Source organism: Macadamia integrifolia, unplaced genomic scaffold, assembly GCF_013358625.1.
Source record: "Macadamia integrifolia cultivar HAES 741 unplaced genomic scaffold, SCU_Mint_v3 scaffold_211A, whole genome shotgun sequence".
Lineage (NCBI taxonomy): Eukaryota > Viridiplantae > Streptophyta > Magnoliopsida > Proteales > Proteaceae > Macadamia > Macadamia integrifolia.
Window position 1 is genome coordinate 69804 of NW_024870644.1, and position 17777 is coordinate 87580.

The 17777-nt window shown below is 37.5% G+C and overlaps 1 protein-coding gene across 1 annotated transcript; it reads right to left on the reverse strand.

The window, feature by feature from the left end:
* Positions 1-2157: 2157 nt before the first annotated feature.
* Positions 2158-4536, reverse strand: LOC122071345 (uncharacterized mitochondrial protein AtMg00810-like). The gene is made up of 2 exons (XM_042635682.1): positions 3817-4536; positions 2158-2172 (listed from the first exon to the last, which is right to left on the reverse strand). The coding sequence occupies exons 1-2, from the start codon at positions 4534-4536 to the stop codon at positions 2158-2160; spliced, it is 735 nt and encodes a 244-aa protein (XP_042491616.1).
* Positions 4537-17777: the final 13241 nt, after the last annotated feature.

The window sequence follows — 17777 nt, forward strand, 5'->3', positions numbered from 1 at the left end:
TCTCCGATACGATACGATACCCTCTGATACGTATCTTAATTTTGGCCGACCGATACCGATACTTTAATCCTTGGGTATCATCAAATGATATCACACCCTAGTACATGCCTTAGAAATCCTCAGTGCAATAAGGTGAAGTTCTCCCAACTATGTTGGGTACAATTGGCCCACACTGGTAGGAGTATTGTGACAAAATAGGTTATTTGGTTGTGGGGTTCGGGTCCGCACATCCGTGCACCTTAAACCATCTCCAATAGTTGGTATAGCATACCAATGAATGGATTAATGTGTTAGATCACTCAGAGATGGGCCCACTAGTGCTGATTGGAGAATTAACAAAGTGATGAGAAAATCTTCATTTATTTCCCAAACAAGCCTCAGTGAATTTAAGTTACTATATAAAGAGTTATAAGTAGAACTCATTTATTTTCCAAACAAGTCTCAGTAAATTTTAGTTGCCATATAATGAGTTCTTAGAAAAAAAAAAAAAAAAAAAAACTCATTAGTTCTCCCAAACAAGCTTTAGTGAACTTAAGTTTCTATAAAATAGAGTCATTACCTCATTCATTTCATTTCCCACCAGCAACTTTTTGCTACGAGGGAAGGAATGATCCCACTTGAAAGTGTTATTTATGCGAGGACAATTGGAAGGATCACAAATCTCCAAGAAAGTCAGTGTAAGTCTTCCATTAAGGAGATTTTTCCTTATTGTTGCATTGTATATATGGTCGTGTTTTGCTTTCATGTCCATCCCTCACTAGGCTTCGTGGAAGCTCACTGCATTTCTTGCAATGTTTTTAGATGGTGATCCAAAGAACCTTCCCAAGGTGTTGTCGAGGAGTCAGCTCATAGAGACATAGTTGCACACGAGGTAGGTTGTGTGTGTGATGACTGTGCCTTTGGGACACCCTGAAAATGATAATATTCGTTTTCTTTTTTATTCTTTTATGTATATACCTGATGTAACCTTAAGGATAATATTGTAATTATGATTTGACAGGAGCAAACATTCTTTTGTGTTAATATGGTACATATCAATAGAATTCATCAGTTGTGTTATCTTATTGATTATCATTATGTATGGTGGATTTAGATTCATTTCATAACTTTGTGACCTTAAAGTACCGCATTGGAGATCCTGAATGGATTGTGGATACAACTGTGTTCAGGTCAGAAACCTAGTAAGTGGAGGCGGGTTGTGACAGATTACTCATGAGTTGATGGAAAGATTAGTAAAAAAAAAAATCCTAGAGTATCATGCCGAGTAAAATCTATATTGATTTAGTACGGTATTGATATTGGAAAACATGGTTATTCGGTTCTTCCCAGTATGATACGGTTTTGGTATTGGCCCTTTGTCTTTTGTATCATACTGGAATTGTACCGAATACCAGTATCATACCGAATTGACACCGCTATTTGTTAGCGGGTTTCTTTCGTTAGAGTTGAAGAAACTTGTATTGTAGGAGAGAGGGAGATCGTTGATAGAGAACTGTCAGTGTATTGGTGGAGAAGTTGCTTTTCTTTGTCTCTCAATTATCACAGGGTAGAACCGTCGGCCAATAAGAAATCTAAAATGTGAGCAAAAATGGAGTTCATTGAGAGAGTGGGAGATTTTGGGCAGTGGAGATCATTGAGAGGCAAAAACTATAGTAAATTTCTCTCTCTCTCTTGAGAGGCAAAAACTATAGTAAATTTCTCTCTCTCTCTCTCTCTCTTCCCTTTTCCATGCTTCCCATAATTTATTATTCCTAAACTGTGTCCCTTTATCTTTCATCATCCTCTCTCCTCTTTGCCCTCTTATGTGCTAGTTCTAAATTAATTTCTTCCATGTTATCTAAAGAAATCAATAAATATAGGAGAATCAATGGAAAAGAAAGTAAACCATCCAAACCCTTTAATTAACACTATCATATATTTAAGTGATTCAAATTCTGCTCGATTTGGAAGAATTTTTTCAATTTGGACAAAAAACCCTTTCCAATCCTACCCTTCTTCAGTGGTGAAAGTGGCTTCCCAATAAAAGTTAACGTTGAAACATATACCAGATATCCAAAATATTTTTGCTGCCTTTGCCTCAGGACATTCATCAGCCTACTAATTTTTCATCTGAAAAATTGACTGCCTCTCATTCTTAATCTAGGAGAATACCATGCATCATCTCCTTGCATCCTGCAGCAAGCATTTAACAATGACAATCCACGAAGTTACCATTCTTCATGAATTGAACCCTCTAGCCAACATCACACTGGCAGGTGCGGAAAATACATCAACATGATCATCATCATTGTCCTGATCACCAAAGCATTGAACCCTCTAGCCAGCATCGTTGGGCATTCTCAGCAACAAGCAAGGTAACATCTATTCATATCGATCACTAAAGCACCGGGGGCATCTAGTGGCGAGCCGAGCATTCTCGCAGGTCAAGCAAGGAATTTTCTATGTGCCTTATTCAATACATATCCCCCTATTGAAAAGATGTGGCAATCACAGGTCTAGTTTACATTAATTCATTCCTTTCATTGTCCTCTCTTTCCATTAATTCTATTCCAATTCATTTTCCTAACAAAAAAAAAATCCAATTCATTTGACAATTATCAAGTGTAATAACATCATAGCATTTTTCCTTGACATATTTTATATTGTTATGCATAATTCCATCAGAAAATTCTTGCTACTTCAAAACCATTAGGCATACTTAATTCCATTATGATCATATTCCACATTTCATGCATTTAAATAAAACAATACTCCATCATAGTTACTATGACATTCCATGAATCTAAATGAAACATGTCATAAAATAATAAGGGTGGTAACCAAATTTCAATTCACAATATTGTCCGCAAGCACCAAGATTTGATGCTTGACCAAATTGCCCCGAGATAAGGTTCCCTTCTGAAGAACCAATCCTCCACTTCAAGCTTCAGCCCTTCACCCTCCTTGCCTCCTGATCTTTAGTTCTTAATTTCAGCACTCAAATCCTCATTGAAATCCCTTGATTTTTTCCCCTTAGCTCTCTTGTTCTATAAGGCTATGTTTGGTAGCCAAGAGAAGAAAAGAAAAGAAAAGAGAAGAAAAGAAATGAAATGGTGAGAAAATAAAAAAGAGTATCTATGTTTGGTAACCAAGAGAAGAAAAGAAAAAAAAGGAAGAAAAAAGTTCAAAAAATTTTGAATTTTAGGAGAGAGAGAGACACATAGGAAATCATCGTGTAATCATTCATTTTTTGTCTTATTATACTTTCATATTTTCTTGTGTTTTTTGCAAAGATTTTTTTTTTTTTAAACAAAAGAAAACTTCACAATTCCCTAGAGGAATTTTGTATTTCAAAAGCTGAATCTTCTCTTAGGTGAAGACATACCAGCCCTCTTTATTTATAACAATGGAGAGAAGGTTCTAGAAAATTACAAAGACTATTAAACCCCTTAGGGTCCGTTTGGTAACTGACATTTTTCCGAAAACTCATAAAACCCATTATTACAACACTTCCCCTCAAGTTGGTGCATAGATATCACATATGTCCAACTTGCAGATAATAGGATGAAACATCTTACTACTAAGACCTTTAGTAAATACATCAACCACTTGTTCATTATTGAGAACAAAAGGCACAGTGATAAGGTCCATATCGAACTTCTCTTTGATAAAGTGTTGATCGATCTCCATATGCTTGGTTCGATCATGTTGGATATGGTTGTGAGCAATGATAATGGCAGATTTGCTGTCACAAAAGAGCTTCATAGGAAGGGTAGCAGGAACAACCAAATCAGTGAGAAGAACATGAAGCCATAGGAGCTCACAAATGCCATATACCATAGCACGAAACTTTGCTTTAACACTTGAATGGGCAACCACGGCTTGCTTCTTGCTATACCATGTAACAATGTTATCACCAACAAAGGTACAATAACTAGTAGTAGACCTACGATCATCAGGGGAACCTACCCAATCCGCATCTGTGAAAGCCTCCACCCTAAGGCGATCATGAGAAGAAAAAATGATGCCACATCCTGGGGTAAATTTTAAGTATCGGAGAATATGCAACACAACTTTCATGTGAATCGAGTAGGGATCATGCATGTATTGACTAACCAAGCTGATGAAAAATGCTATGTCAAAGCGTGTATGAGAGAGATAGATCAACAACCTCACTAATCTCTGACATCTCCCCTTATCTATCGGATCACCTTCCTTGCTACTCAGGTGACCATTAGCTTCAATAAGAGTGTCTATCGACTTACACCCCAATATGTCTATCTCAGAAAGAAGTTCAATCACATACTTCTGGTGAGACAAGTAAATTTCATGAGAAGACTTGGCAACTTCAATGCCGAGGAAGTAACGAAGTTGTTCTAGGTCTTTGATCTCAAATTCCTCACTCAAGTATCTCTCGAGGTGAGAAATTTCTTTCAGATCATCGCCAGTAATAATAGTATCATCTACGTAGACTATTATGATAGCAATCTTCTCACCAAATCTCTTGATAAATAGAGTGTGATCGGCATTGCTTTGAGAGTAACCTATAACAACCATAGCCTTATGGAAACGTCCTAATCAAACACGAGGGGATTGCTACAGTCCATACAAAACACGCTTCAGCTTGCATACCTTCCCTCAGATTTTGGAGCAAGTGAACCCAGAAGGAATGTCCATATATACTTCCTCCTTAAGTTCCCTATAAAGGAAGACATTCTTTATATCTAACTGTTAGAAATTTCAATCTAAGTTAGCGGCACATGCTAAAATAACACGAATTGTGTTCATTTTAGCAACTAGAGCAAAAGTCTCTTGGTAGTTAATCCCATAAGTTTGTGTGAAGCCTTTGCTAATAAGTCTAGCCTTGTACCGATCCACTATACCATCAACCTTCTGTTTTACTGTGAAGACCCATTTGCACCCAACTGTCTTCTTTTATGAGGGAAGACACACTAGATCCCATGTGTCATTCTTCTTCAAAGCCTGCATCTCTTTAACCATAGTTGCCTGCCATTGTGAGTCTACACTCACTTCTTGCTAGGTATGAGGAATGGACACAGAGGAAAGAGAAGACGCAAAACTATAGTAGGAAGGAGAGAGTGATTCATAAGAAACAGTTTTAGTAATAGGATATAAAGTATAAGTCCTAATGTCTTTACGAATAGTAATAGGCAACTCAAGATACTGATCAACAGAAGGAGAAGGAGAATTACTAGGATCCAAGGAGATAAGATCAGGATCAAAAAGAGACAACTGGCATGGTAGGGTAGATGCTAGATGTGTAGTGGTTTGAGTCTGCTTTGTACGACTATTCGCACATATCTCTGTCCGAGGTATAGTAGGAGAAGTAGGAGTGTCACTCTCCCCCTGAAATAGGATACTAGCAGGGATAGCAATTTTAAGAGATGGCAAAACATCTTCCACAATGGAAGGAAACTCCCCCTAAAGAGGTGTCGTAGTGTAGTTGACGCAGATTCATGAAAGAAAATATCCATAGTCACAACCCAATGTCAAGTAAGAGGATGAAAATACCGATGGCCTTTCTGAGTAGGAGCATAACCCAAAAAGATACATTGGAGACCATGACGATCAAACTTTCTATGAGGATGATGATCACGAGCATAGCAAACACTACCGAATACCTTAGGAGGAACAGAAAAAGCTATGGAACCTTGGAGAAGATCTAGAGGTGAGCGGAAGCTATGGACTTGAGAAGACATTCGGTTGATAAGAAAGGCATCAGTGAGAATTACGTCACTCCAGTACTAGGGAGGAACATGCATCTCAAACATAAGAGAGTGTGCTACCTTACAAAGGTGATGATTCTTTTGCTCAGTAACCCCATTTTGAGCCAGAGTATCCACACAACTAGTCTGATGAATCATCCCATGATAAAAAAGGTAAGCTTGAAAGGACCCTTAAAAATATTCCCGGCCATTAATGCTTCGAAGGATCTTAATGGTAACATTGAACTGAGTCTGAACCAGATGGTGAAACTGCTGAAAGCAATAGAAGGTCTCACCTTTGGTTCGCATCATATAAACCCAAGTACTCTTAAAATTATAATAAAAGAGAAAAACCATCGATAACCATTGATAAACACATAGCGGGATGGACCCCAAATATCAAAATGTATCAGTGAAAAGGAGTGACACTTTTATTTCCAGAAACAGAATAAGTGCTTCGAGTTTGTTCGGCCAAAACACATGCCTCACAAAAAAATTGACTCGAATTACAATTTTTTAAGGAAGGAAAAACTCTAGCTAAAGTTCCCAAAGGGGGATGTCCCAACTGATGATGCCACTGCAATAACTCAGAGATGGGGGTGATGTAGAAGATGTCTGAAAAGCCTGACCAGAGACCAACGCCGAGTCATCATCAAGCATATATAAACCACTACGTATCCTACCAGAGCCAATCGTTACCCCTATCATTAGATCCTGAAAAACACAATGAGACGAAAAAAATGTGACTTTACAATTAAGACTGAAAGTATGACTACTAATGGACAAAAGGTTAGTGGGAAAAGAAGGAACATGCAATAAAGCAGAAATGGATAAAGAGGGGGTACAACCAACAAACAACTTCCCTAGAATAGTGGAATTAGTTCCATTAGCCAATTTGACCTTACCATTACCAGGACAAGTAGTGTATTGTGAAAAAAGAGACAAGCGGCCTGTCATATGATCAGAAGCCCCAGAGTCTATAGTCCAAGGGATAAAAGGGATAGACATAATATGGCCACAAAAGGAGATACCTGACCCAAAAGGGGTAGAATAAGTAGAGCTCTTAATGGCAGGTGCAGGAGAGTTTGGACATGTCAAGAGGTGCCAGAGCAGTTAACTCATCAAACGATAGCGAGGCTACTGAGGAGCTAAGAGCAAAGTCAGAGTCAAGGCTCTCAATATGGTTGGCTTACCCAAAAGTACCAACACTACCCTTCCCTCACCCTTTTTCAGATGTATTAGCAGGACGACCATGAAGCTTCCAGCAGTGCTCCTTAGTGTGATGCTCCTTTCCATAGTAATTGAACTTCACTAGAGTCCTAGTAGAGGAGCCACTAGACTGTAGGATTGCACTAAGGGACTGAGTGCTAGAAATAAGTGCAGATCTCTCAATAGGAGTGATAGCTTGTTGTGGAAGCATAGTAGTATGTTAAATGTCCTCAAGTTGGATCACAAAATAAGCTTGATCCGTCCCGACTCAAAACCTAGGACTGCAACTAATCAAACTCCATATTCAAACCTACTAGAAAGTTATAGACCCTGATTTTGTCCTCTCGCTTATGAAACTTGGTGATATCTTTAGCTGTGGAAGGAGTATAAACCTCATAGAAATCCAACTCAGTCCATAGTGATCACAACTCATAGTCGTACTATGACAGAGTGAGCCTCTCTCTGCCTCAGATCATGAACCTTCTGGTGAAGCTCAAAGACCTGAGCACCATTTCCTGATTGGGAATAGATATCCTGGACAGACTTCTAGGTCTTCGCAGTGGAGTGAAGGTGGAGATAGCCACGCGAAAGCTATGGCAACATGGAGTTGACAAGGAAGGCCATAACTAAAGAGTTGGCACACTCCTGCTTATTAATCTTAGAACCGGTGGTGAGACTCTTCGTGGTTCCAGTGAGGTATTCGTAATAGCCATGGGACTTAATGGAGATGCAGACTGAGCATGACCACATAAGGTAGTTTGTGCCATCAAGCTTGATAGCACAAAGAAGAAAGGTAGGAAGAGCCATGGTGTCTCCGCTAGTAGAAGCAGATGAGATGGTAGACATGGTTGCTACTCAAGGGGGCTCTGTAAATAGAAGAAACACTAGCCGAAGATAGAAAAAACGCCAAAATAACCAGAAAAGCTAGAAAACCTAAAAATCGATAAAGGGTAAAACCGTGAGAAAATAATTTTGAGGATAGCTCTAGAACAGATACCTCAAACGAGAAAATGACTGGTACATACCACCACAAGGATAAGAGGCACCACACAACAAACATCAAGATGATTGAAGCATTGGGCGAGAAAAAAGCATCCCGATAATAAAAAAATGTTCTCAGGGAGAAAACCTTAAAAAAGTGATGAAAAAAAGGTTATGGGTCTCTTAGATCATTGTAGAAGAGAGTCGGAGAGCCCAGAGGAAGGATGGATGGAGGCTAGAAACCCTCTTGGTAGTTTAAAAAGCTCCCACCATAAGAGAAAAGCAGATGAAGAGAGATGGAGGGAGGCGCTGGGAGAGAGAGAGATAAATAAGAAAGAGGCAAAGAGATGGAGAAGAGGGAGAACCCTTAGGGTTTCAGATCCTAAGGCTCTAATACCATATTAAATGGAGTAATGACTTTTGTCTAATATGACATCAACCCTCTTTATTTATAACAATGGAGAGAAGGTTGTAGAAAATTTTAAAGACCATTAGACCCCTTAGGGTCCGTTTGGTCACTGACACTTTTCCTAAAACCCATTATTACAACAAGTTTCAAATCCACTTTGATCCTTATTAATTAACTACTGGTGCACATTTTGGTTCATTACAGTTACAAGTCTAATGATACCACATAATGATAATTGCAATTCATTTTAGTTATAGCCTATCTTGTTGATCACTATCAAATGCTTAGCATGCTTAGTTTAGTCAGATATAGACTATCATCAATACAATCACAATCACAATAAAGTCATTGCTTAAATAAAGAAGCTGAATCATATAAGCAAATCCTCTAAACTAAATTCAACAATTAAAATTCATAAAGAATAGTCTAAACATTAAGCAATCAAGTGCACTTAAGAACCAAAGTTAATTATCAGTAATCACTGCTTCATCTACACCAAAAATAGAAGATAGTTAGCCATGGGGCTAATTAACTGGGGATAGCAACAATGACGATCTTCCTTAGAGACACAAAATGCAGGTGAAGGATGCAGTACCGAATAGGTGCAACAGTTGCAATGATGATGGACCACTAGTGTGATGGCGACGATCTCTATATAATCTTGTCCAGGACAAACCATCCATAATAAGGAGAAGAATCCCCCAAAAAATGATGGAGAAGCACTCCTTAAATAAGGACATAAAGGGGAGAGAGAGAGAGAGAGAGAGAGACGTGAGTGAGAGTCCTCTCCAATAAAAGAGACGTGGGGAGTCTTTTAGGAAAGAGATAAAGATTTTTTAGGAAAGATGGGAGAGAAAAAATTGTGGAGAGTTTGTGAGAGATTCTAAGAGAAGAATTAAGAAAGAAAAAGAGAATGCAAGAAAAGAGAGGTTCTAGGGGAGAGAGGGAAACATGTGAGATGGGAGAGAAAATTATAAAAGAGAGATTATTACGTGGAAGAAAAAAAAAATGAGAGATTCTCATTTTTTTTAGGAGAGGGAGATTAGGAAAAAGAGATGGCTGCCACCACTCGTATTCTTTCTTTCTTTCTTTCTTTCTGCACAAATCTTCTTCCAGAGTGTAATGCTCTTTATTTTCTTAGTGTAACGATTTCCTCTTGCTCCTTTGCCCTTGCTTCGAGATTGAATCATCTCCATCCATATAACATCAAATACGTGCACATCCCTTGAAACCCTACAAATTATAAAAAATCACAATATGTAGTCAAATTAATCATGTAGATTCAATTAAAATTAGCAATTAAACGATATCCTCTACGTATAATTATGGTATGATCACCCTACTGGTTTCTTGCTTATTTAAGGAGATTAGTTTCTTGCTTTGCCTTTTGGCTTATTATAGACATAGCTTCACTTGCTTTGTTTCTATACTAGTTTTGTTTCACTTGGTTTGCTTCTATTCCTTTACATGCATAGTGTACTTTATAATTTTATAACTATTTTTTGCTTTATACATATCTATAAATAAAACATTAGTTTCTCAGGGTCATTACAAACTGAATATGAATATATTTCTTGATCGGATTGGCTGTTTTAGAATTAGTGCTTTATACCCAAAATTTGTTAAAGTCTCCCTCGCAATCTAGTCTAGTGCTCTCCTATCTCTAGGTTGAGAAACTCTTCAATAAGAAACAAGTCTATGCAATCCACTTTTCATAGTCCTCTCTTTTGATTCCAATTCATGTCATGACAATTACCAAGTATAATAACATTATAGGAATTTTTCTTCACATATATCCGCAAGCACTAAGATTTGATGCTTGACTGATTCACCTTCAGAAAAGGTTTCCTTTCGAAGAACCAATCCTCCACTTCAAGCTTTAACCCTTCACCCTCCTTGCTTCTTGATCCTTGTTCTTCATTTCAGCACTCAAATCTTCACCCAAAACACTTGATTTTCTCTCCCCTTAGCTCTCTTCTTCTTCAAATTCTCACTTCCTTGGAAGCTAAATAAATAGGAACAAAAATGACTACCATGCAACACTTTTTCCCTATACATAACTTTTAGAACTAAAAAAAAACCCTTTCCAATCCACTCCACCCCTTGATGTTCAATAGGAAAAGGCCTTCTTGCTTTTGGTTGACATATATACCTTGATCCAAATGAACCAAGAACCCAAAAAACTTAATTTAATTTTGAATTACCCGTGGCAATTAAATTGGCCCAATTTACTTAATATAAAATTAATTAAATCTACTGCTATTAGTTTTTGGTCAAATAAAATAAAGAGAAAATTACACTCCCCTCCCCTATATGTTTCAGGTATTACACAACCCTCCCCTGAGAAGTTTGAAATTACAAAATCTTCTCTTCTAAGTTATAGATTATATCAACCGTACCTTGACCGTGAGTGAGAAACCGTTAAGTGTATTACAAATTTGTATTAAGCCACAAAATTCCCTTAGTCTATTGGAGATGATGAATTTGCCCTCAACCTTATTATCGTTTTCTTCCTTGAGAAGACGATGGAGGGTTTATACTCTAAACCTCCACTCTTCATTCCAACTTGCGAAATCGATGGTTCTGAACTCTAAAATCAATGACTTTGGAAATCAAAGCTTGTTCTTCTCATTGAAGATCAAAGTTTGTTCATCTCATTGAAGATCGAAGTTTGTTCATCGTTGAAGATCGAAGTCTGAGGTTAGATTAAATCATAGAGGGCATTAGGGCTTTGGGAGAGCTAGGGGTTTGGGAGAGTTAGGGCTTTGGGAGAGACTAAATCTCTCAGTTGCTTTTTCAAAAATCGCATTGAAGACTTAGGGCTTTGGCTATTTATCATTCTGAAATATGAGATCGATTGGGAGAGTTAGGGCTTTGGGAGAGTAAGTTTCCCTTAAATTTCTGTTTCCTCTTATTACGCTTCCCTTGTTAAATTTATCTGATCCTCATATTAATCTCTGTAATAGGACACATAGGCTTTAAAGAATCAGTTGCAGTATACAAAGCAGAAAAGATTGACTCTCAGTTGCATAAGTCAGGTATTGTAGGATTTTCACCGAATTAAATCCTTGAAATGGTTGTATGGACTTAGTATGGCAGATTTTTTCAATGCAATTGTTTTCTAAAATCCCAAGAAATTCATAACTCTTATGCTTTGGAATGGTTGTATGGACTCAGACATGGGAGTTAATATGGATATGGGGACAAAAGACATGAAACATGGTTCACATTTCCCTGATTCAGATTTAAAAATATGTCACCACTGCCTAATGTAGAGTTTCTTCTTCTTCTTCCCGGGGGTGGGTGGAGTGGGTGGTGTTGGTGGTATAAGTGTTGCATAATGTAGTGTGCTAGGCATAAAGAATCCCCGGTAGCCAACTTAAACCCTCTTGACTGTAGAACTTCAAGTGTTAAAACTTTATTACGAAAAAGCATTCAAGCAAAAGAAAAGCACAAAAAAATTAAGGCCTTTATGTGCATGTGAATTATGAGAACTGCAAGTCTCAAGTCTCAAGTCTCTTCATTGTTAATCTAGTATCCTCATCTAATTACTACCATCAAGATCGAAATTTATTTTGGAGAGTTTGGCATAAGCTGACTCATGTCAGAAAAGCATGGGGTCTCCCACCACACTGATTTTGATAGGTGAGCTGGGATTTCTTCAAGCCTCAAGGTTGCTCTGTTTAATTAGTTTGTAAGCAATAGGGTTTTTGTTTTAACAGAGCCATTTTCATTACTGCTCCTTCGAGGAATGTATTTATATATATGTATTTGACCTGGAAGTACCAATGGATTGCATTTACATATGGATTTTGTACCTTTCTCAAAGGATTAAGCATTTACATATGGATCTTGTATCAATGGATTGCATTTACATAGCCATTTCTGTAACATTCATAAGTTTTGAATTTTTTTTCAAATTTGAGTGAAACCCATGTTATCCTGCATAACTATTTTCTTACCAGTTATGGAATGGTAGTATGACCAAACAGCCAGCTATGTGGAATTCCCTTTTATGAGTTATATTAAAATTGGATGAAGCTTAGAATTTTCTGTTTAGTGCGAAGCATGTTGGGTTAGTTAGAATGATTGAATACTTTGGATAGCTATGGGTTTATGGATGGCTATTGTTTGAACTAGTTAGGGATTCATGTATTGATATTCTTGAATCCTTTGAAACATTTGTGTTTATTAACATCTTGTGTTTTTTTCATCAGAATCATTCATCATTCATCATTCAATGGAAATTAGAGTTATCATATATTATCATTACGACTTGAATACGTTTGCACCTACCCCAGTTGATCCTGATGAGTACTATTATCGGGACATGGTGATTGATATTTATAACACAATTATCAAATATGTACCAGTAGGACATACCGTCACATTTAAAGTGAAGTGCATACTTCCTTCCAACCAGCAAATGGAAGTGAATGAGGATGCAAGTGTATTGGACATGTTTGGATTGCATCAGAATGCTGATTGCATAAATTTTTACTTATACGATCTTCACTGGGATGAGAATCCAAGCAACCTGTACACAGTAAATGGTTTCCCTAGTGGACTAGTCAAACGGGAGACTGTTGATAGGCGTGTCCATCAAAGTTAATGTGGCTTTGGTGATGATGTGATGCAGAATTAGCATGGCAGTGGAACTGATATACTGCAAAGTCAATGTGGTTTTGGAGGTGTTGTGCAGCAAATTCAGACATCTGGTGGCCATAGGATAAACCACCAAGTAAGAAGGAGTGGTGGTACCTATCGGGCTTCATCTAGTGGTGGGCATAACAATAAGAGCAACATGACTGATTTAGTTAGTATTAATGCAACTAATAGTATTGTTGATGGGAATGATGTGAATGATAGGAACGATGTGAATGATGGCAGTAAGATAGTTGGTAAGAGTACTGGCAAAGTCATACATAGTATTGTTCCCAATGATGATGCTGGGGATGATATGAATTATGGCAATAAGACAATTAGTAAGAGTACCGATGAAGTCATACTTGATGTTTCAAGTGCAAGTGATGTTGATTGAAACTCTCTATCTGACTATGAGAGTGAGACGAATGATAAAGAGGAGTACGGTGATAGGTTTGATGGTCCAGTTGATGGAATAGATGGTCGAGAGTTGCAGAACAAGATAACAATGAAGCATTATCTGACTATTGTGATGATGACTACTATGCACCATTTTGTAAGGATGAGGTGCTTCACATGGGGATGTGAAACTAAAGAAAAGGATGTTGTTTGTGTTAGGGATATGCCCACACTCCTATAGTTGGTTTTGATGATAACAAACATATGAAGGTATGTCACAATTTTCCTTTAAGTATTGTTTTGTAGAGATTTCATATCAAAGATCGAATTTGGTGAATGAAACGATGAAATGAAGATTGAAGTCATCAAATGAAGAGTATCAACAAGTTGGCATCAATGCTTGAAGAAGATATCATAAGAATTTAAGCTTCAAGATGTCAAGACATGAAGCTTAAAGAAATGGAATTGCAAACAAGAAGAAAAGAAGATAAAGTGCCAAAGAGTGGAAGGTTCAAGTGAAGAAGAAGACCACTAGGATAGATTAGTCACTTTTAATGTAATTTGTAATTTCCACATACATATATGCACTCACCTCATGCATGTGCATTGCATCATACTAGAATGACCATAGAGCATACCTTGACCAAGTATGAAAAGTCTCTAAGTGGTGAGGAACATATTAGGAAAAATGTGTTCTAGTGAAATTCTGTGAAAACCACATTAACCTGACTCAAGGGTATTTTAGGTAATCTTAAATTCAGTATAAGGAGATAAAACCTTCATAGAGGTTGTAGGAAATTGAGTTGTGATTCCAACGCAACTGATCTCAAGTCAATCCAAGGTCGGACCGAAAAGTTATGGTCAAAATACTGACGACTGGTCAGTATGACAGCATTCTGTCAAAACAGTCTATCATGTTGGAGGTCGACCGGCTGAAAGCCCCGGTCGACCGGAACTGTCCGAGACCATAGGAGGTCGACCGGCTGAAAGTCCCGGTCGACCGGTGACTGCTTGGAAGTGCCCCAACGGCTATATTTTGCCTCAACGGCTCTTGGCGGTCGACCGGCTACCAATGGCGGTCGACCGGTGGACCCAGAATATATCCGTTAGAGCTTGATTCCCTGCCTAAAATGCTTCACTAAGCTCATTTATAAATACCTCTAATACTACTCATTAATAAACAATATATCCCAACTTTAGAGAAGCATTATTTGAGCATTAGAAGTGAGAATTGGTCTACACCATCTTTTGAGTTCAAGTTCTTCATTTTACATTCAAGAGGAACTCAAGACCATCTACAAGTCTTCATCTACATCTTGGCATTTACATTACAAGCATAAAGAAGACTTCAAAAGGTGCATTCATTCTATCATCATTGCATATTTCATTTGCACCACACCGGAGGTAATTCTCTTTTATTCCACTTCTCCATTTTCTATTTTACATTAAGTCTAGACTGTACTTAGGCTTGTGTAAGGACCCTCTCATCCTTAAGAGATTGTAAGGATCCTCTTATCCTTAAAAGAGTGTAAGGTGCCTCTCTACCTTAAAGGAGATTGTAAGGTGCATCTCTACCTGCAAAGGAGATTGTAAAGGTGTCTCTCTGCCTATAAAGGGGATTTGTAAGGATACTCTTATCCGTGAGAAAGATTGTAAAAGTTTTTCTTCCCTACCTACTGTACCGAAAGGGAGAACTAGTGGAATACCTTACAAGAGGATTCTTGTAAGGAGTGGACTAGACTCGAATTGAGTCGAACCACTATATATCTTATGTTGTGGTTGTTCTTATTTTATTTATTCAGCATCGCTTTTAACTTACAATCACACTTGTGATCTATACATCGAAAAGAGTTAAATTCCACTAGTATAACCTATTCACCCCCCCTCTAGGTTATTTCAGTTTGATGATGTGAATCATTTCAGGGTTGTTCTTAAAGACTATACTATTCAAGAAGGTTTTGAACTATTGAAAACCAAGAATGAGAAGTCAAGAGTGAATGTTTTGTGTGCAGCACAGGGGTGTATATGGAGGATCCACGCTTCACTTGTAGCAAATGAAGGAATAACATACCAGATTAAGTCTTTATGCGATGAACATTCTTGTGTGAAGAGAAATCAAAAGAAGGATATTACTTCTACTTGGATAGTCTGACACCTTTCTTCTCAATTAAAGGTAGACCCAGATATGGACGTCGATGCAATTCGTGCATTTCAAGGAAAATTTTCAAGTTAAGATCGCTTATATGACAGTGTACAGGGCCAAGCTGCATGCAACTAACTTCAATGAAGGTAGCCATTATAAGCCATTAGCAAAACTACCTAATTATGGAGAAATGCTACTATCAAGAAATCCTGGAAACCTATTCAAGTTGCAATTCCATCAGAGAGTGATAATGTCAGACCCTCTTATCTTCAAAAGATTGTTCATTACTTTCAAAGCATGCATTAATGGTTTTGTGAAAGGTTGTAGACCATTCATAAGTCTTAATGGTTGCCACTTGAAAGGGATGTGTGGAGGGGTACTATTGGCTACAAACTCTATTAATGGCAACAAAGGGATGTTCCCTATGGCATATGGCATTGTGGATGTTGAATGCAAGGAAAGTAGGTTTTTCTTTTTAACACACTTATATAGTTGTCTTCACATTACGGAAGAGAAATTTCCTATTACATTTATGTCGAACAGACAAAAGGTGGGTTATCTTCTACTCTATATGCATATATACCTTTAACTATAGGACACACACCTACTTTTTTTTATGTACTTAGCCTTTTTAATTTGCTAATGTGTAGGGACTACATGATGCCATCGATGAAATATTTTCAAGCTGTTTTCATAGATGCAGCAGTAGACATATGTACCAAAATTTCAAAAGCAAGTTTCCGAGTGTGATACTTAGAAGATATTTTTGATCAGCATTTAGGGCTTCCACTGCATTCTTGTTTGAAAAGGCAATGTTAGATATAAAATCAATTAACAAGGATGCACATGATTGGTTGAACAATGTTAAAACTGAGATGCGATCTAGGTATGCATTTGACTTTGAGTGCAAGAATGATCATATCACCAAAAATATGGTTAAATACTTTAATCGGTGGATTTCACCTTTTAGGAGCAAGCTTGTCCTACTCATAGTTGATGAGATATGGAAGCAGTTGATGGATGTAATGCATAAGAGATATCAGGAGGGTTGCACATATAATGGGAGTGTTACCCCAAGAATAAAGAAAATTTTGGATTTGATCCAAACACAATCAAGAGGATGTGTGGTCCAAGCTGTTGGGATATATGAGTTTCAGGTCACTGATACTAAAGGAAGGCATGTGGTCAATTTGAAAAATCAAACCTATTGTTGTAGACAATGGGAAGGTATTGGATTACCCTGTAAGCATGTAGCAACATGCATTTTAGTAAAAGAGAAAGCTTGAAGGGTTACTGTCATGAGTGTTATAGCATAAAAACATATTTGGCAGCTTATGAGGGTATTATCCATCAATTACTTGGACTTCAAGAGATAAGTGAAGAATACAGAATTGGTATTGTACAACCTCCACCAATCAAAAGACTTACAGGAAGACTACATACTCTTAGGAAGAAGGAAACTGATGAAGTCCCACCTGGTCAGCGAAAAAAAAGATCAAGAGCTGCCCAAGTGTAGCAGATGCAATCAGGAAAGCCACAACAAGAGAAGATGTACAAGACCTCCAGTGAAACAGATAGCAAAATCATCACAGGTTTTCAATTTTCAAGTTTTAAATATTCTGAAATTTTAGTGATCTTATCCATTTGTACAGTTGATTAATAGTTACTCATGTTTACGTAGAGAAATGAGAAGCCTGGAAGTCAACCTGATATAAGCAATTCTCAAAGAACGACCAGATCACAAACTTCTACAATGACCACATAGTTGAGCATGCAATCCAAAGTTAATGCACAACTGCAAGCTGAGGAAGCCAAAAGGAAAGCAAGGGAACAAAGGAAATGGTAGCTGCTGGGGGGAGTGGAATGCAACAGAGAGATAGAATGCAATGAAGATTTAATTAGATTAGATGGTCAATAGTGAATGTTTGTAATGTTAATGAAAAAGTTTTATTAGTTTATGAATTTGATGTTTAAGACAGTACTTGGACTGCTCATTCGGGTTTGATGTTATTATGGAGTATATGAACATTGCTTGACTTTTTGGTGGAATGTTGATTATGCTGTGGAATGTTTATAGATGTGTGGAATGTTTATGGATGTGTGGGGTGATTAGTATTGTCTCAATTTACAGGTCATATTTTTGGATTATATAGGTTAAGTGATGAAAATCATGCCAAAATTCTGCCAAAATGCTGTCAAGATTTCCATTACACAACATAATTCAGTACACAACCTAGTTCCTTGCTTAATAACATCCAACTTTCAGATTTTTTTGCCGATAAATACG